The sequence below is a fragment of the Panthera leo genome, chromosome B2 (genome assembly GCF_018350215.1).
Source record: "Panthera leo isolate Ple1 chromosome B2, P.leo_Ple1_pat1.1, whole genome shotgun sequence".
In the NCBI taxonomy this organism is placed as follows: Eukaryota; Metazoa; Chordata; class Mammalia; order Carnivora; family Felidae; genus Panthera; species Panthera leo.
In genome coordinates, this window is record NC_056683.1 from 147,549,616 (window position 1) to 147,570,091 (window position 20,476).

General features: G+C 42.1%; 1 protein-coding gene across 3 annotated transcripts in view; it reads right to left on the minus strand.

The window, feature by feature from the left end:
* The window catches only part of PDE10A (phosphodiesterase 10A), a 339,438-nt gene that overhangs the window by 43,968 nt on the left and 274,994 nt on the right, over positions 1 to 20,476 (minus strand). For all 3 annotated transcript variants that reach the window (XM_042940270.1, XM_042940269.1, XM_042940272.1), the window contains exons 13-14: positions 19,748 to 19,934; positions 281 to 423 (exon numbers count right to left, since the gene is read on the minus strand). In XM_042940270.1, coding sequence (XP_042796204.1) covers positions 281 to 423; positions 19,748 to 19,934 — 330 coding nt within the window. The remainder of the gene's footprint in view (positions 1 to 280; positions 424 to 19,747; positions 19,935 to 20,476) is intronic.

The following is a 20,476-nucleotide window of genomic DNA, read 5'->3' on the forward strand; positions in this document are numbered from 1 at the left end:
GGTACCGTCGGCTGTAAAGTAGGCAGAAGACTAACAAGAAAAAGCTAACATCTCAGTTAACCCATTTCAAAATGGCGGTCAGATGTTTTTTCCTAAAGATAAAAGAGGCGTGGCCTTTATTTCCACCTTCCATCACGAGAAGGGAAGTCACGGTGGAAGGGAAAATGGGAACCCACAGAGCACGTGTAACGTGGGGTCCATGACTCTAACTGTATACCCAGTTCGTGTCGGGCGGAATCAAGTTAAAACCGTTCCGAAAGCGACAGGACAAAACACTCACAATTCGATCTCCTTGCAGAGGCGCACCGGGAGGTTAAAGTGCATGAGGCCTTGCCACTCTTCCGCGGTGCAGATGCTGTGGTAGGACAGCTTCTCCATCGTTACCCGGTAAATGCACTCGGAATGTCGGATCCTGTGATACATCTGGATGGCAAACCCACAAAGTTAAGGGTAAATTAAATGAGCGTTTCAAGTAGTTATGTCACTAAAGGTCAGAATCCGGTACAAAAGAATCAGTCAGAACTATGACTGAAAACACTATTATTATCCATTAACTATGATCGCCATACATTTCCATATACAACGAAGACACCCACACATGTGCCTTTGAAGATACAAAACACCTCAGAGTTTTTTAAATTGTATCTCCATTTTAAAAGGCTTATTAAATTCTGCAATTCTCTCTGGATAGTGAGATTATTTGGTATGTGTCTGGTGGTCCCTTTCTTCTTAGATTCCCAGCCTCCAGTACTGGGAGAAACTCCAACGTCTGTTGTCTCTAGACCACCAAGTCTATGCTATTTTGTTACGGGACCCCAAACACACTGAGACAGAGACTAAATGAGTCAGGAGTTAAGACTGTTTTTCTAAGTCTTCTTTTAAAAGTATTTATCTTAGGGGCACCTGGGTGGCTCAGTCGGTTAAGTGTCTGACTTCAGCTCAGGCCATGATCTCATAGTTTGTGCGTTCGAGCCCCGTGTCGGGCTCTGTGCCGACAGCTCAGAGCCTGGAGCCTGCTTTTGATTCTGTGTCTCCCTCTCTCTCTGCCCCTCCCTGCTTATACTCTGTCTCTGCGTCTCTCTCTCTCTCTCAAAAATAAATAAACATTAAAAAATTAAAAAACATATATTTATCTTAATTCTTGGTGACGCCAAAGTCCTCGGGTCCACGGAGTCTCGACAGTGTTTAATCGTGAAGTCCTTTATCAGTAAAAGAATTTTAGAGATGCATATGCCTAATAAACGTATACTCCTTTAGCAATTACAGGCACATACAATGTGTGGATATGTTGTTTATACTAAAATAGAAATTTAAAAAGATAAAAAAATAGAAAGTATGTATTTTTTAATAGTTTATTTTATTACTGTTAATAAGACGTTATTTTATTACTGAAGAAGACTTTTTGTTCTTATTAAACAATCACGTATTTTAAAATGAAAGCACGAATTACAAGTATGCTGTCAGTTGTCAAGCTTTTTCTTTAATAATTCGTGCCACGGTCATGTTAAGGTCTGGGTTCAGTCTGATTTATTTCAATACTTAGATTTTGAGTTACACTATTCGAAAAAGATATGCTGAAAACCACGCAGTTCCATCCAAATGGAATAAACGTAGTACTGGCTGTTCTTAAACATCACACTTGGAGCTTTGTTCCCTAGACACTAATATTTTTGGCTTAAATTCACATAACTTTCTATTTCCCCTGGTGAGGATCAGTTAATCCTGCAAACGAATTAGTTGCATCTTTATATATTATCGAACAGGTTCATTTTGAAACTTAAAGAACTCTTCATGGAGAAGAGTTTAGTAAGTTAAAAGCAGTTTCATAAATTAAAATCGTAAAAAAAAAAAAAAAATCCCATTTTAAAGGAAGAAAGGGAGGTAAAAGGGAATAAAGAAGAAAACAGAAAGCAACAAGACGGGGGATTTATCCTTAAACTTAGAATGTGATAGTTGAAACATTCTGGGTAAAAGGCAAAAACTGCCAGACCGGATAAAAAACAAGACCCATCTTATGCGTTTTACCAAAAAATCCCACCTTAAAAATAAAGACCCAGATGAGGTAAAATGATGGAAATTATATACCATTTAATACCACTCAAAAGAAAGCTGGGGTGGCTGTATTACCATCAGATGAGGTAGATTTTGAGCAAAGACTATTAGCAGGGGTAAAGAAGGATAATTTTGAATGATAAAGGGGGTCGATTTGTCAAGAGGCCATGATGCTCTTAAACGTCAGCTGGTTTTCAACAGGTGCGCAGGGGCAAGGTGGTGCAGAAAGGACAGTAAAGGGGACAGACGGTGCCAGGCCGACTGGACACCCACGCGCAAATAAATGCACGACTACCCTCACCTTGCACCCTACACAAAGTTGACTCAAAATGGATCACAGACCTAAATGTAAAACCTAAACTTCGAGAAGGAAACATAGGAGGAAATCTTTGTGACTTTAGGTTAGGCAAACTTTTCTTTGATACAGTGCTAAACAGCATGATCATAAAAAGAAAACAACTAATAATTGGACTTCTTCAAGGTTAAGAACTGCTCTTAGAAAGAAACTGGTAAGAGAATAACAAGACAAGCCAAACGCTGGAAGCGAATATTTGTAAATAACCTACTGATAAATGACTATTTACTTGGCAGCATGAAATACGCAGCTGTCAGACCCAGGGGACCACGGGGCTATCAGACCCAGGGGACCAGAGGGCTATCAGCCCGGCTGAGCTTGTGGCTCATGGTTCTGGGATCTGAAGGCCTGCGTAGTTAGACAGACTTGGCTGTGCTCTGAGAGAGGATCTGCTGAATTAAGAGCTCTGGGAAGAGAAGAGAAGCCTGTGTGAGACTGTGTTGGAAAACAGTCCCTCCCCATTGAAGAAATGAAAACTCGACCTGTAGCTTACATAGCTGGAGTTTCTCAGTGTATACTGTTGGCATATAATATTGGAATTTCGAGCTAAAAAAGTAACAAACAAAACTGGTCTAAGAACAAAGAACACTTGGGGTACACGGGGAAAGTTACAGGGCCCTGCGCATACTGGTCTCCCACAGAGGAAATAATTCCAGATGAATCTGAGTAAGTACGTAAATATCAAATAAATAAGAAAATGAATCAAAAAATTCAACAAAGGAGAGACCAACACAAGGCCGAATCCATAGATGGGTAATCCTAAGATCTGAGTTAATGAAAGACAATGGAGAGATTAAAAATATACCGTGGGAAAAATGTACCGTTTGGCACGTCACTTCCTATGCCTACAAAGCTACTCTAGTTTACGGAAGCCACAAGCACCAAAAAGGCAAAGGAATGAGAATTATTTTTTCTTGACCAGATCCTAGGGAGATGTGTTTAAGATGCTGTCTTTCTTCAAGCCAGGCCCAAACAAACTATCACAGACAACCCACAAAGAAACCTTTCCACGCTGAGATTTGCAAGTGTGACAATATTATTCTCCAGGCCGTTTGCTTGATGAAAAACCAACAGGGGAGCAGAAAAAAAAACACGTACAGACACAAATCTATATTATTTTTGGTGTTATGCTCCTACTAACAAGGATAGTTTAGTTTAGAAGAAAGCAAAGAGAATTAAGTCACAAGAAAAGTGACCCAAGCTGTGTGTCCTGACACGCTTCGTTGTATGGAAAACGGAGATGTCCTGTAAGATTCGCTGACTTCTCTTACTCTGTCAACGTACAGGTTTTCTCTTAGGGTAGGCCTCAAAGCTCCCTCGGTTAGCTCTTTCTTGCTACTTTCCAGTAAAAACTGAGGGAAATACCAATTAAAAAAAAAAAAAAAAAGCAGCTTAGCCCATGGAAACAACCCCCCCAGGTATATATGTAGCAATGAAGTGGGATTTTATGAAACTGACTACGATGACTATTCGCAAAACACAAATATCATGACTAACTAGGGCTAAGCACAAAGGGAGTATTGTTGAGAACCACTCCTAAGAATCTTACCTACACTACCTGATTTAGTCCTAACGGCAAGCCCACGCTTGGTGTTATTGCTACTCGTTAGTTTAGGAAATAGACACTCAAAAGCAAACCAACTTTCTCAAGGTCCAAAGTGGGTAAGTTGGAAATAATGGTCTTAAAATGGCCGGATTTCGTTCTTTCTCATTGCCAAGTAGTATTCCATTGTATATATATACCACATCTTCTTTGTCCATTTATCGGTGGATAGACGTTTGGGATCTTTCCATTATTTGGCTACTGTTGAAAGCGCTGCTATAAACACTGGGGTACATGTGCCCCTGTGAATCAGTACTCCTGTATCCTCTGGGTAAATTCCTAGTAGCGCTCCTGCTGGGTCGTAGGGTAGTTCTATTTTTAATTTCTGGAGGAATTTCCACACTGATTTCCAGAGCGACTGCACCAGCTTGCATTGCCACCAACAGTGCAAGAGGACTCCTCATTCTCCGCATCCTCGCCAGCATCTGTCGTTGCCCGAGTTGTTAATTTTAGCCATTCTGACAGAGGTGGTATCTCATTGTGGTTGTGATTTGTATTTCCCCGATGATGAGCGATTTTGAGCATCTTTTCATGTGTCTGTCTTGCCATTTTCAACAATGTGGATGGAACTGGAGACTGCTATGCTAAGTGAAATAAGTCAGAGAAAGACAGATGTCGTACGTTTTCACTCATATGTGGAATTTGAGACACTTAACGGAAGACCATGGGAGAGGGGAAGAGGAAAAAGAAAAGAGTTTCAAACAGAGAGGGAGGCAAACCCTAAGAGACTCTTAAATACAGAGAACAAACTGAGGGTTGAGGGGAGGGGTGACGGAGCGGTGGAGGGGAAAATGAGTGATGGGCATTGAGGAAGGCACTTGTCGGGATGAGCACTGGGTGTTGTATGCAAGCGATGAATCATGGGAATCTACTTCCGAAGCCAAGAGCCCAATTTATTGTCATAACTTGACAATAAATTATATTTAGAAAAAGAAAAATATTAAAAATTAAAGTTAACACATTAAAAAAATTAAAAATTCAGCAAAAATAAAACGCACATCTCTCTGATTTCCAGCTTGAGACAGAACAATACTCAGCAACCTTCAACTCCAAAAGTGATCAGAGAATGATTTAAAAGGGCAGAGGGAAAGAGTGTCAAATGTGAAAGAAAAATTGCACATCTGAAAGCGATGCCTTGAAAATCAACACAAGAATGGAAACTGCCTGTACTCAGCGCCTTGAGACTTCAACAAATACAGACATACGTGTGGGACCTGAAACCACCTAGGCTTCAGGGTCAGTTAATTCTCAATCTGTACCTAGCATAGGACCTAACACGTTCAAGTGTTCAGCTCCTATTTGGGGAAGGAATAAATGAGCATATCATTTATAAACCTTGTAGTCCTAGAGCCCCCCCCAAAATCTAAGTCCATTAAAACCCATTACCTATACACTTGTAGATTTGGAAAAGGATTAAAAGGTTTCTATTTCGTGTTACCTATTTCGTGTTACCTAAAAGGTGAGGTCTAAGAATTTTTATTCAGTCATTTTTTTCTAAGAGTATTCAAATTAAGGATGTTAGAGGGGGGAAAAGTGTTACCATGTTCCTACAAACAGAGATAGGTAAATTTTAGGTGGGTATTTCTTTTAATATTTATTAATTTATTCTGAAAGAGAGAGAAAGCAAGCAGCCTCCACTCTGTCACTGCTGAGCCCAAGCGAGGCTCGGTCCCAGGAACGGTGAGATCATGACCTGAGCAGAAATCAGGAGTCGGACGCTTAACCAACTGAGTCCAAGCGTCCCTTGGCGGGTATTTCTGAGAAAAGTTTTGTTGGAGGTATGAAAAACTCAAGTGTTGTACCCAACATTCAGTTCATCATCTACAGACACAAATTCAACTTACGCAATTCTCCTCTGAAGTACACCACGAATTATTAAACTTTCTACCAACTTATTCCAAACTATTTGATTCATCCTATCTTAGCCTTCTCATTTACGTTACATTGTCTGTGAAGGTGTTTCCTGAACTTTCCCCCATTCCGGCAAAATTTCACACTCCCTTAGGTACCACCTACTCTGTATCTTGTATAGAAAACTTAAAAACACGCCTTACTGTCTGTCTCTCTCTTCAGCAGTCTCAGGGAAGGGCAGGGTCACGTGAAAGGTCTACCTGCATTCAGACCCTGGCTCGCTCATACACGTGCTGCTGTGTGACCTTGTGCAAATTGCTTAAACTCTGGACGGCTGTTCTTTCTTGTGCCAGATGGAAACGTATTCCTCACTCTGGACTGGTGTGAGACTGTGGTTTTTGTATGTAAAATGTCCAACACAGAACCCGTCATGGAGTAAGTGTCGTACTGAGTTAAGAGTGGTTCTTACTATGATGATCTTACATTCACCGTCCGGGACAGAGAAGATACCCACTGCTTGGCTGGTGAATTCAGGAACGAATACAGGTTACGCCATTTATTAAATCTGTCCCTAGCCAATTGGTTTCGATTCAATAATGATTTCGCCCCCCCCACATTCCTTTAATGGCAAATGGCTTCTGATCCCAACTGTAAAGATCTAATCTGCTTTAAAGGATTGCCTTCTCTAGGCAGAGGATGGAACACGTATTATCGCTATCCTGTTGGCTTTCGGCATCGCTATCAAATTATTTACTTGAAAGCATAATATGCGTGACTAAATTAATGAACTCTTTTACTTTTAAAAGAGCTTTTGAGCTTTTTTAAAGTGGTTGTTACCTTTCTGCTAACAGTACGAGCATTATCTATTAATGAGATGGAGACGTTGCCAGTCAGAGGTATGCCCCCTGCATGATACAAGAGGTGTAATCAAAAGGAAGCACGGGAGAGCTGAAGAACAGGAGTGTTCCTACGGCCCATGTGCCCTGCCTCTTGGACAAAACTTTTAATCAAAGACGACTGAGCCAAACAACAATAAGATATGCTGTTCTATTATCACGTTCACTGTTAGAAGCAATTTTCAGGGGCGCCTGGGTGGTTCGGTAGGTTAAGCATCTGACGTCACCTCAGGTCACGATCTCCCAGTTCGAGGGTTCGAGCCCCGCGTCGGGCTCTGCGCCGACAGCTCGGAGCCCGGAGCCTGCTTCGGATTCTGTGTCTCCCCCTCTCTCTGCCCCTCCCCCACTTGCACCGTCTCTCTCTCTCTCTCAAAAATAAACATTAAAAAATTTTTTTAAATAATAATAACAAGGAAGCAATTTTCATGTGAACGATTTCAAGAGCGGAAGGATTTAAAAATTTCTAGGACCGACATACTTAATCTGACTCTGTATCAGCGGACCATTAAAAAGTACTTCATCCTGGGGCGCCTGGGTGGGTCAGCCAACTGAGTGTCAGACTCTTGGTTTCGGATTAGGTCACGATCTCAGGGTTCACGGGTTCAAGCTCCATGTCAGGCTCCATGCTGACAGTGCAGAGCTTGCTTGGGATCCTCTCTCTCCCTCTCCCTCTGCCCCTCTCCTGCTCGCGTGCTCTCTCTCTCAAAATAAACTTAAAAAAAAAAAAGTACTTCGTACTAGTAGCACAAAGCTTTTCACATTTATGACCTTAATAAAAATTTATGTATATCCTCTAGAAACAAATAGAACATTGAGGGAAAGACAAGGAGCCCACAGATGTGATTAATGCTTAGGACAGGGTTTACTACAAGGTGTTTTTCCTAAGCTTCGTATGATGGTTGGGGGAAGAACGCTCAAATGCGGAAGCAAATTTGCTCAAAAAAATCATGTCAGTGCCAGCACGAGGACCGGATTCAGGTCTTAGCCTCTACTCTCGTGGTCTGTGGACCACTCTTTTTAGTTGAAGAAGGTTCTGGAAAACCCCATTGTAAAGAAACCAGCGGCTGTCTTACCGAAACTGGGAACTGTCTTCTTTTTTATTTGGAAGGATTCGTGCTCCAACTAACAAAAGAAGTGTTACTTTAAAGAAGACATGTGAGTTGGTCTTTTTCTGAATAGGAGCACTTTTGAAATAAACTCAGCTCCAAGAATCCCTCAGGCGGGAAGGCCAGGAAGGGAAGTGGAGAACAGGAGTCACCCTGGAGCAGGTTCAGATAAAGAGGCTGTTGTTTTGAGTTGGAGAACCTGTCCAAACAATATAATTTTTATAACTTTTAGTGAGAAGAAATATTGCAGTAAAAAAAAAAAAACCAAAAAACAGTCACAAACTCCACAGAGAGCTGCCACTGCATCACATAGTTTGGCAACTTGCACCGTAAGTAATTTTCTTAAAAAAAAAAAAAAAATCAATGGAAAGATAGACTGCCTGTTAACTGAGTCACGACTTTTCAGGAGTGTTATTTTTCTTGTGTAAATTTGGTTTTAGTGTGGTATAAACATTTAATCACGTTTGCACCCGTGTTTTATGATGCAACACCCTGCGGGTTTGAAGACCTTGGGACTTGCCGGGCCAGCCGTTAATAACACGGATGAATCAACTCGGAGTGTTTTGTTTTGTTTTTAAATTAATTTATTGAAACTCATGTTAGTTAACAGACAGTGTAATATCGGTTTCAGGAGAATTTAGTGATTCATCACTTACATACAACAGCCAGGGCTCATCCCAGCAAGTGCCCTCCTTAATGCCCATCCCCCTCCGCCTCCTCTCCAGCAGCCCTCAGCCTATTCTCTGTATTTGGGTCTCTTACGATTGATCTCCCTCTCTGTTTTCATCTTACTTTTCTTTCCCCTCCCCGACGCTCATCTGTTTTCTTAAATTCCACATGAGTGAAACCATATATTTATCTTTCTCTGACTCATTTCACTTAGCATAATACACTCTAGTTCCATCCACATTGTTGCAAATGGCAAGATTCATTCTCTTTGACGTCTAATATTCCATTGTGCGTGTGTACATATGCACGTAGATGTACCCCACGTATTCTTTATCCATTTATCTATCGACAGACATTTGGGCTCTTTCTATACTTGGGACTCTTGTGGACAGTGCTGTTATAAACATTGGGTGCGTGTGCCCCTTTGTATCCTTCTGTACACCAAGCAGTGCAGTTGCTGGGTTGTAGGATAGTTCTATTTTTTATTTTTTGGAGGATCCTCCATACCGTTTTCCAGAGTGGCTGCACCGATCTGCATTTCCACCAACAGTGCAAAACAGTCCCCCTACCTCCGCATCCTTGCCAACGTCTATTGTTTCTTGAGTTGTTCACTTTATCCATTCTGACAGGTGTGAGGTGGTGTCTCATTGTTTTGATTCGTATTTCCCTAATGATAAGTGATGTTGAGCATCTTTTTATGTGTCTGTTAGCAATCTGGACATCTTAGGAAAAGTGTCTGTACGTGTCGTCTACCCATTTCTTCATCGGATTATTTGTTTTGTTTTTCAGGCGTTAAGCTTGGTAAGCTCTTTATAGATTTTGGGTACTAAGCCTTTATCCGCTTTGTAATTGGAAAATATCTTCCATTCTGTTGGCTGCCTTCGAGTTTTGTTGATTGCATCATTTGCTGTGCAGAAGCTTTTAATCTTGAAGAAACCTCAACAGTTGACTTTTGCTTTTATTTCCCTTTCCTCTGGAGACATGTCTAGTAAGAAACTGCTGTGGCTGAGGTCAAAGAGGGTGCTACCTGTTTTCTCCTCTAGGATTTTGATGGATAGCAATCCATCTTATTAGGTCTTATTAGGTTGGGTCTTATTAGGTCTTATTAGGTTGGGTCTTATTTATTCAAACATAAATCCATTCTGAATTTACTTTTGTGTACGGTGTGAGAAAGTGGTCCAGTTTGATTCTTCTGTATGTTGCTGTCTGGTTTTCCCAGCACCACTTGCTGAAGAGACTGTCTTTTTTCCACTGGATACTCTTTCCTGATTTGTCAAAGATTAGTTAGCCATACGTTTGTGGGTTCATTTCTGGGTTCTCTATTCGTTTCTTTTTTTTAACCTTTTTAAAGTTTAATTTTGAGAGAGACAGAAACGGCATGAGTGGTGGAGGGGGAGAGAGAGTGGGGGAGAGGGAGAGAATCACAAGCAGGATCTGCACTGTGAGTGCAGAGCCCAACGAGAGGCTCAGACTCACAAACCGGGAGATCATGACCTGAGCTGAAATCGAGAGTTGGACGCTTAACCGACTGAGCCACCCAGGCGCCCCTGGGTTCTCTCTTCTGTTCCACTGATCTAGGTGTCGGTTTTTGTGCCAGTATCACACTGTGTTGATGATTACGGCTTTGTAATGCAGCTTGAAGTCCAAAATTGTGATGCCTCCAGCTCTGGCTTTCTTTTTCAACATGACTGTGGTTATCCGGGATCTTATCTGGTTCCATACAAATTTTAGAATTGTTTGCTCTAGCTCTGTGAAGAACGCTGGTGCTATTTTGATAGGGATTGCATTGAAGACATAGATTGCTTTGGGTAGTATTGACATTTTAACAGTATTTGTTCTTCCAATCTACGAGCGTGGAACGTTTTTCCACTTCCTTGTGTCTTCAATTTCTTACATAAGCTTTCTATAGTTTTCAGAGTACAGATCTTTTACCTCTTTGGTTAGGTTTATTCCTAGGTATCTTACGGTTTTTGGTGCAACTGTAGATAGGGTCGATTCCTTGATTTCTCTTTCTGCTGCTTCATTATTGGTGTATAGAAATGCAACTGACTTCTGTACATTGATTTTTTATCCTCTGATTTTGCTGAATTTGTGTATTAGTTCTGGCAGCGTTCTGAGGGAGTCTTTCATGTTTTCCATGTAGAGCACCACGTCACGAGCGAAGAATATAAGTTTGACTTCTTCTTTGCCAATCTGTTGCCTGGTTGCTGAGGCGAGGACTTCCAGTACTATGTTGGACAACAGTGGTGCAAGTGGTATCCCTGTTATGTTCCTGACTTTAGGGGGAAAGCTCTCAGTTTTTCCCCATTGAGGATGATATTAGCTGTGGGTCTTTCATACATGACCTTTATGATGTTGACTTATGTTCCTTCTATCCCTACTTTCTTGGGGTTTTTTATTAAGAAAGGATGTTGTACTTTGTCAAATGCTTTTCCTCCATCTATTGAGAGGATCATATGGTTCTTCTCCTTTCTTTTATTAATGTGGTACATCAGGTTGATTGATCTGTGAACACTGACCCAGCCCTGCAGCCCAGGGATAAATCCCACTTGATTATGGTGAATAATTCTTCTAATGTACCGTAAAGTTCGGTTTCCTATATCTTGTTGAGAATTTTTGCATCCAGGTTCATCAGGAATATTGGACTGTAATTCTCCTTTCTAGAGGGGTCTTTGTCTGGTTTTGCAACCAAGGTAATGCTGGCTTCATAGATAAGTTTGGAAGCTTTCCTTCCATTTCCATTTTTTGCAATAGTTTGAAAAGAAAAGGTATTAACTCTTTTAAATGTCTCGTAGAATTCCCCTAGGAAGCCATCTCACAGGACTCTTGTTTCTTGAGTGATTTTTGATAATTGACTCAATTTCTTTGCTGGTTATGGGCCTGTTCAGATTGTCTATTTCTTCCTGTTTCAGTTTTGGTAGTGTTTGAGTTTCTAGGAGTTTTTCCATTTCTTCCAGATTGTCTAGTTTGTTGGCATGTAATTTTCCACAGTATTCTCTTATAATCGTTTGTATTTCTGTGGTGTTGGTTGTGATCTCTCCTCTTTCATTCACGATTTTATTTTTTTGTGTCCTCTCTTTTCTTTTTGCCAAGTACAGCTAGGGATTTATCAATTCTGTTGATGGTTCCAAAGAACTAGCGTTTAGTTTCATTGATCTGTTCTGCTGGGTTTTTATTTGTTGGTTTCCGTATCGTTTATTTCTGTTCTAATCTTTACTTTTTCCCTTCTTCTGTTGGCTTTAGGCTTTATTTGCTGCTTTTCTAGTTCCTTTAGGTATAAGGTGAGGTTGCGTATTTGGGACCTTCTTACTTCTTGAGAATTGCAATGCACTTCCCTCTTAGGACTGCCTTTGCTGCATCCCAAAGGGTTTGGACTGTGGTGTTTTCATTTTCATTTGCTTCCAAGTATTTTTTTAACTCCTTTAATTTCCTGATTGACCCATTCATTCTTGAGCAGGATGTTCTTTCACCTCTATGTATTTGAGGGCTTTTCAAAATTTTTTCTTGTGGTTGATTTTAAGTTTCATAGTGCTGTGATCTGAGAATATGCACGGTATGATCTCGATCTTCTTGTATCTGTTGAGGGCTGATTTGTGACCCAGATGTGATCTATTCTGGAGAATGTTCCAGGAACACTTGGGGAAAAATGTGTATTCTGCTGCTTTAGGGTAAAATGTTCTGAATATATCTGTTAAATCCCTCTGTTCCAGTGTGTCTTTCGCTGTCATTGTTTCCTTGTTGATTTTCTGCTTAGAGGATCTGTCCATTGTTGTAAGTGGGGTATTAAAGTCTCTTACTATCATGGTATTATTAACAATGAGTTCCTATATGTTGGTTATTAACTGATTTGTATATCTGGGTGCTTGCAAGTTGGGGGCATAAATATTTACAATTGTTAGATCTCCTTGATGGATACACCCCTTAATTACGATATAATGACCTTCTTCATTTCTTGTTACAGTCTTTGTTTTAAATCTAGTTTGTCTGACAGAAGTATGGCGACTCTTTCTTTTGACCTCCAGAAGCATGGTAGATCGTTCTCCATCCCCTCACTTTCAATCTGAAGGTATTTAGCTCTAAAAAGAGTCTCTTGTCGGCAGCACATAGATGGATCTTTTTTCTTTTTTTAAAAAATCCATTCTGATACCCTAAGTCTTTTCATTGGGGCATTTAATCCATTTACATTCAGAGGGATTACTGAAAGATAGGAATTTAGTGCCATTGTGTTACCAGTAGACTTGGTGTTTCTGGTGATGTTCACTGGTCCTTTCTTGTCTTCGTTGCTTTTGGTCTTTTCTTCACTTAGAGAATCCCCCTTAAAATTTCTTTTTTTTTTTTTTTTTTTCAACTTTTTTTTATTTTATTTTTGGGACAGAGAGAGACAGAGCATGAACGGGGGAGGGGCAGAGAGAGAGGGAGACACAGAATCGGAAGCAGGCTCCAGGCTCCAAGCCATCAGCCCAGAGCCTGACGCGGGGCTCGAACTCACGGACCGTGAGATCGTGACCTGGCTGAAGTCGGACGCTTAACCGACTGCGCCACCCAGGCGCCCTTCCCCCTTAAAATTTCTTGCAGCGCTGGTTTAGTGGTCACGAACTCCTTTAGTTTTTGTTTGTCTGGGAAAGTCTGGATCTCTCCTTCTATTCTGAATGACAGCCTTGCTGAGTAAAGGACTCTTAGTGCATATTTTTCCTATTCAGCATGTTGAATATTTCCTGCCACTGTCCTCTGGCCTGCCAAGTTTCAGTGGACAGGTCTGCTATATGTGTTTACCCTTGTAGGTGAAGGACCTTTGGGCCCTAGCTACTTTCAGAATTCTCTTTTTATATTTGTATTTTGTAAGTTTCACCATGCATTCTCTCTTTGTATTTTGCAAGTTTCACTATGATCAACAGTGTTGATCTATTTTTGTTGATTTTGAAGGGAGTCCTCTGTGCCTGTTGGACTTGGATGCCTGTTTCCTTCCCCAGATTGGGGAAGTTCTCAGCTATAATTTGTTCAAATGATCCTCTGCCCTGTTTTCCAGCTCTTCTTCTGGGACTCTTATGATACAGATATTGTTTTGTTTCATGGAGTCACTTAGTTCTCTAAGTCTCCCCTTGTGATAGAATATCCTTTCCTTCTTTTTTTCAAGCGTTATTATTTTCCATAATTTTATCTTCTGTATCAATGATTCTTTCCTCTGCTTCCTTGATCCTCATTGTCAGTATGTCTAGTTTGTTTTGCGTCCCAGTTATGGCATTTTTTATTTCATCCTGATTACTTCTTAGGTCTTTGACCTCTGCACCAAGGGTTTCTCTGGTGTCTTCTATGCTTTTTTTTTTTTTCAAGCTCAGCTAGTAGTCTTACGACTGTTGTTCTAAGTTCTTGTTCAGATATATTGCATACATCTGTTTTGAGCAAGTCCCTGGCTGTGATTTCTTTTTGACCTTTCTTTTGGGGAGAATTCCTCTGTCTTGTCATTTTGGCTAAGTTTCTGTCTTTTGGGTGTTTTAGCAGTCAATCACCATAACCACTAGGCCACCTCATCCCACTCTTTTGGGTGTTTTAAAAGCATGTTATATTTCCTGCACCTGAGAGTACTGCTATATGAGAAAGAAATCATACACTGTCCGGGGCCTAGCACTCCAGGAAGTGTTTCTGGTGTATCTTATACGCATTCCACTGCTCGTTCCCGCTGGTCAGGCCACTTCAGAGCTCCTCGCCTGTAGTGGGGAGTGTTTGAACCTTAATGAGGTGTGCTTTATTTGTTGAAGTACCCCTGAAAAAAAGTGTCGGGGGGGGAAGCCTGATCCCCAAAAAAAGAGAAAATGAAAGGGAGCCAAAATACAAACCCAGAGAATCAAAAAACATGAAGGCTGATTCCAAAGAAAAAGAAAGGAAAAAAAGAAGAAAAGAAAAAAGGAATAAAAAAGCCTGATGGAAAAAAAGAGAAAAGGACACGACAAAACAAACAAGAAACTAGGAGCCTGATTCCAAAAGTACAAACGAAGAAGAAAGAAGAAAAGAAGAAAAGAACTGTAGGTGTTGTTCTGAAGGAGCTGATTTTCAGAACACCTGGGGCCTGGAAGGTGCTGGCTGTGCTGGGCTTCAGGAGAGGCCTGCTGCGTTGGCTCAGGGTCAGTCTGGCCCCCACAGATAAGCAGCTGGCAGGCCTGCGGCGGGGCGGGGTTCGGCGTAAACGGGTCCTGCCTCCACCGGGGGCCTGTGTGTTGCACTCTGAGGTCGCACCGTGCTGGTGTTGGGGGTAAGATGGCGCCACCCCAATCTCTGGTCCTCGGACAGGGATCTCACACCCTGCCCTGTTCAGGCAGCCCTCACGGAACAGCGAGGGCGGTCAGCTCGCCCTGCGCCACGACTGTCCTGCCTTTTATCTTTGGCACAGGGCTGGGATTCAAAACTCAAAGTCTTAAAAGCACGGGGCACCGCACGGATGTGCCCTCCTTCCTCTGGAGTCGAGCCTCTCCACGCCGTGTGACGTCCTCTGTCCCTGAGAAACGGTCCCACGCCTGCACGGCGTGCGGAATCTATGGTGTAACACCGCTCAAAGCAGCAAAGGTTATATTTCCTCTGGGTGCACTTCTGTCCCCTGCTGACAAAAGGCCTTTGGATGGCACCTGCAGGGTCTTTTATCCTTGGGAGGCAATAAACCCTCTTCCAACAGTACTCCAGGAAGGGGACTGTTCTCTCCCAGTGTGCCCCGAGATCCTATACGCTCCGGGGCCGGCTCCCTCCCTCCCCCTCCCCGGGGCCGGCACAGGCCACAGCTCCGCCCCGGAGAAAGTCATGCGCTTCTAAAACCTCACAGTTTGAGCTCCAAGTGCTGTTTGCAAAAGAGAACCGGGACACTCAGTACTTCTCGCTCTCCCGTCTGTGGGCCAAAGAGGTTTTCCCCTTGTGCAAACTTTATGCCACACTTTCCCAATCCTTCCCTCTCTCTCTCCCTTTTGTCTCTCCACGGAAAGGGTTCCCTCCCCCTCCGTGGCACCGCCGTCTTTCTCTCCCCCAAATCATTTCCACGTACCTCCCACCTGTCACGCAGTCTCCCTCCAGCTGTGGAGATCCTCGGCCACTCTGCAGACCCACTTCCCGAGTGTTCTAAAAATCTGACCTCAATAGAGCCGTGTTTGAGGGACGAGGAAAGCCCAGGGTCCCCCTGCTTCTCTGCCGTCTTAACTCCTCCCCAACTCAGGAGTGTTTAAACCGACAGTGATGCGTTCTTCAAGGAACCCATGGAATCCCGGACAGACCTTAAGAGGACTGATTTCTACCTCCTTAACTTCCACACATACACTGACCTAAAAATGACTTTTGTCCACCTCCCATTTCAAATTAACCACTTCCTTAAATTGCTCTAGTATAAAAACCTCCTAAAACAAATGGAAATATAAAATATGGTATTAATGAGATCTAATAATGGTTTCTAAAGCTTTCACAAAATATCGAAGGTGGACAGAAATAAGTTTTCAGCCGATAGATCATTTAAAAGAACTTTTGATCGACCATTTAAAATCACTTTTTCCATATCTTAGCTCAGGTGGAATTCAAATGAAGAGAAATTGCTTTTGAATAAAGCAAAATAAATTGCATTTTGAATAAAATGCTTTCTGTTATTTCCTTATTAACGAAAGCAATACTTCAGGCCTCCTTGGAGAGAAAAGGGACAAGCAGGAATAAAATTGATGTTGAAGAGTGGGAATCGAATTTCTCAGTGTCAAAGAAGAAAGCTCCAAAGATGGCAATGAGGTGGCTAGAAGGAATTCTGTGGTGTAAGAGCAGGGGTGTCAATATGTAGCTCAGGGAAAGAGAGAAAGAGGAAGTGACTCCAGAGGCTTAGGTAAAATCTCTCTTCTCAAATGGTGAGAAAAAGGGAAAACGTTTCAGAGGAGAAACCTGTCCGACAGCACCTTAACCAAACGAGGAAGCGAACGTCACCAAAGGATGTGTCCCTGCTCAGGGGATCTGATGGGAACACATCAGCCTGTGAGAGTCCTGCCAAAATTATAACCTCAATATAATCGTGAGGAAACGTCAGACAAGTCCAAATTAAATTAAGAAACATTCTACAAAATCACCGGCCTATATGCTTAAAAAATACCCAGGTCATGAAAGGCCAAGAGTAAGGAATGGGTCCAGATGAAAGGACGCTAAAGAAGTCTGTAGTTTAGGGACGCCTGGGGGGCTCAGTGGGTTAAGCGTCTGACTCCTGATTTCGACTCAGGTCACGATCTCAGGGCTCGTGAGTTCGAGCCCCACGTCGAGTTCTGCGCGGACAGCTGCGGAGCCTGCTTGGGACTCTCTCTCTCCCCCTTTCTCTCTCCCCCTCCTCTGCTCGCGCACTCTCTCTCTCTCTCAAAATAAATAAAATAAACATGAAAAAGAAGAAGTTTGTAGGTAAGATACCTGGCGTAGGTTAGGGGCTGAATTTAGTCCCCAAATTCCTATGTTGAAACCTTAAATCTGTAGTGCCTCAGAACGTGACATGTTTGGAGACAGGGCCTTTAAGAGGCGATTAGGGTAAAATGAGGTCAAAAGGCTGGGCCTGAATTCGGTAGGACATGTGTCCTTCTGAGCAAAGGGGATCAGAACCCAGACATGCACAGGAGGAGGACCGTATGTAGACACAGGGAGAAGAGGGCCACCTAGAGACCAAGGAGAGAGGCCTCAGAAGAAACCGAAGTCACTGATACAACAGGACATGGAGTTGCCAGACTGTGGCTGATCACTTCCTGTTGTCCGAGCCAGCCAGTCTGCAGTGCGGGTCATGACAGTCCTAACAAACTTGTACGGTTCCAACGGGAATTTCTGGACTTTGAAATTCTGCAGTGGAAAAATGAGACGATGCACTTGCCTTTAGAAAATACAGACAAAAGTACTTGGGCGTTAGGGGACATTTTGTCTAAAACACGCTCTCAAACAGATCAGAGAAACACAACATCTATGAATGGGATGGAGAGAGAAGAAAGAAAGAAAGAAGGAAAGAACGAAAGAAAGAAAGAAAGGAAGGAAGGAAGGAAAGAAGAAAATCAAGGCAAAAATGGCAACATACCAACACTGGGGAGCACAGGTAATGGTATGAGGGAACCTTTGTATTATTTTTGTAACGTTGCCTTCTGTCTGAAGTTATTTTAAAATAAAAAGTATAAAAAACTTACACTAAGCTTAGTTTCAGTCTAAAATAGGTAAAATGTATTTATAGGTATATTAGCCATTTTTTTAAGTCACAGACATCTTATTAGGATAGAACAGTTTCCAATAATTGATATTTTTTACCTCTGATAATCATTTATCAAAATTTCATAACATGGTTACTTTGATCACATAATGACATATACTATCACAAGCCAAAATTAGTTTTTAACACTTATTATACATGTTTTAGCTTATCTTAATAAATAAAACACTTTAAAGCATAAAACATGTTACATTAGATCAAACTTCTGTGGGGTACAGAAATACATATTCAGAGAGAGAAAAGAATGATGCTAGAGTTTACGATCATATAACCGTATTGTTATATATTTAAATGCACTACAATGTTCTCAAGTTGCTACAGTAGATTCCACCGGAAACATTTAAAAAAAACCCATAAAGGGGTGCCTGGGTGGCTCAGTCGGTTAAGCATCCAACTTCAGCTCAGGTCATGATCTCACTCACAGTTTTGGGAGTTCGAGCCCTGTGTCGGGCTCTGTGCTGATAGCTGGGAGCCCGGAGCCTGCTTCAGATTCTGTGTCTCTGGCTCTCTCTGCCCCTCCCCTGCTCATGCTCTCTCTCTGTCTCGAAAATAAATAAAAACACTAAAGAAAATTTAAAAAACCGATAAAAACCAATATTCAGGATATACTAGAAATTATATTCTCTGCAACTTTTTTAAAAGTTTACTTATTTATTTTGGGGGGGGAGGGCAGAGAGAGAGACAGAGAATCCCAAGCAGACTCCGTGCTGTCAGTGTAGAGCCTGACGCAGGCCTTGAACTCACAAACTGTGAGATCATGACTTGAACCGAAATCAAGACTTGGGCGCATGTCTACGGCCATACCACCCTGAACGTGTCCGATCTCCTCTGATCTCGGAAGCTAAGCGGGATCAGGCCTGGTTAGTACTTGGATGGAAGACTTGGGCGCGTAACCAACTGAGCCCCCCAGAGGTCCCCTCTCTGCAACTTTTAAACTAAAGAAAACAAATGTAAGCCTGTCTCTCTCTCTCTCTCTACATATATATGAGAAATACAGGTACAGAAAATGTTTAAAGCAAAAAGTATTTGCCGGCTGTACTAATGTATTTCTGATGAACTGGGTGACAGGAGAGGTCCCTGTGAGAGGGCACAGGGTGACGCAGAGGAGGGGTGTTCTTACTAAACAGCACTGAGTTGCATACGGTTGTCCCTAGTCACCAGAGTACTGTTTTTTGCCACTTTTGTTCCTAATCATCTCTCAGCTGTTTCCATCAGCTACGTGGCTGTCCCTATGGAACTCGAGGTTCTATCTCCAAAAAGTACACTTTTCCACATTAGTATGGTGGTAACTCCCATTTACATTGGTTTAGCTTTGTAAAGGTTACAATTTTCCCGGACTTTTAAATGCCAGTAATATCATTAAAGGATTATCAGAGTTTACCTAATACCAAATGTTTGCCTCCACTATTTTAAAGCGAGGCCTCACAAAACAAACGGGAACTCACCTAATAGATTATTCAGTGACGAGGGCACACGTACGTGTTTTGGGGGGGTCGAGCGCACTGACCCCTCATCTGACCACCGTGCTGAGACGTGCCCCACGGAGTCTCACGAGTGGGACTGTCCCGGGGGGGGGTCAACCCAGGAGTCCCTGCCATCTTTTGCACACGAGTCTCCAATGCAGTGCATATGACAGACAGTAAGGGTTTAGATAACATTGCCTTACTCATTTCCGTAGATACCGTGATGAGTAAACCTTATATTTGAACACTGCACCTTTAGATAACCTCATTTTTGTTTTTAATAGATTCGTCTTGAAACAAATGCAAATTATTAGAAGAGTTTTTTTTTTTTGTTTTGTTTTGTTTTTTCCCAAAGCATTTTAAGACCTCTCCTGAAATATGTACAACCAGGAATCACTTTTCTGGGTTGTGAAGGAAATGCTGGGGTGGGGGGGGAGAAACCTTTCCACTGCTTTACCTAAAAGGGTTCAAAGTGGATACGGAGTAGTAAAAAGACATTTAAAACAGCGTCACTTACATTGGCACAGTGTAGGGCTAACGCACAGAAGACAGCAAACATCTTGAAGTTGTTCTCGTCCGTTTTCGAGAAGGCACTACCGCTCAGTTTGTTGACCATCTGCACCACGCCTATGACACTCCCCCGACTCACGATGGGCATGCACAGTATGTTCCGCGTGGTGTAGCCCGTGTACAAGTCCACTTCCCTGTGGTAGCGTTCGAGAGCAAAACACACACACACACACACACACACACACACACACACACACACAGAAGAAAGTGAACTATACATTCCGTCATAAGTCTCAAGTGAGTTTTGCAATTTACATGCTTCCATTACAAACAAACTGTAATGGGGCCACTTAGCTTCTAAATTCAAGGACAGTGTGACATTTGGAAGTGCTGAGCTAAAATCTTTTCAAACGCGTCCTAACCAACCTGTTCTTTTATTTTCAAGAGTTTTTCGGAACGGTCTCTAGGGGGCTCTCAGTTTACCATCCGGTGTTGAGAATCCAGCATGGTCAGGTCAGCACAGACAAACCGGATGCAGAGGAAAAAATATAATAAATTCGGTAAAATAGCGTTCTTTTGGACTTGGCTGTATGTTATGAGAGATGTAACTTGCTAGTAAACAAACTTAAATGGGAGTTATCACCTTACGAATTTAGAGCAGGGGTCAGCACACTGCAGACTAGGGGCCAAAACAGCCCTCTGCTATTTTGTTAACATTTTTATTTCTTTAATGTAT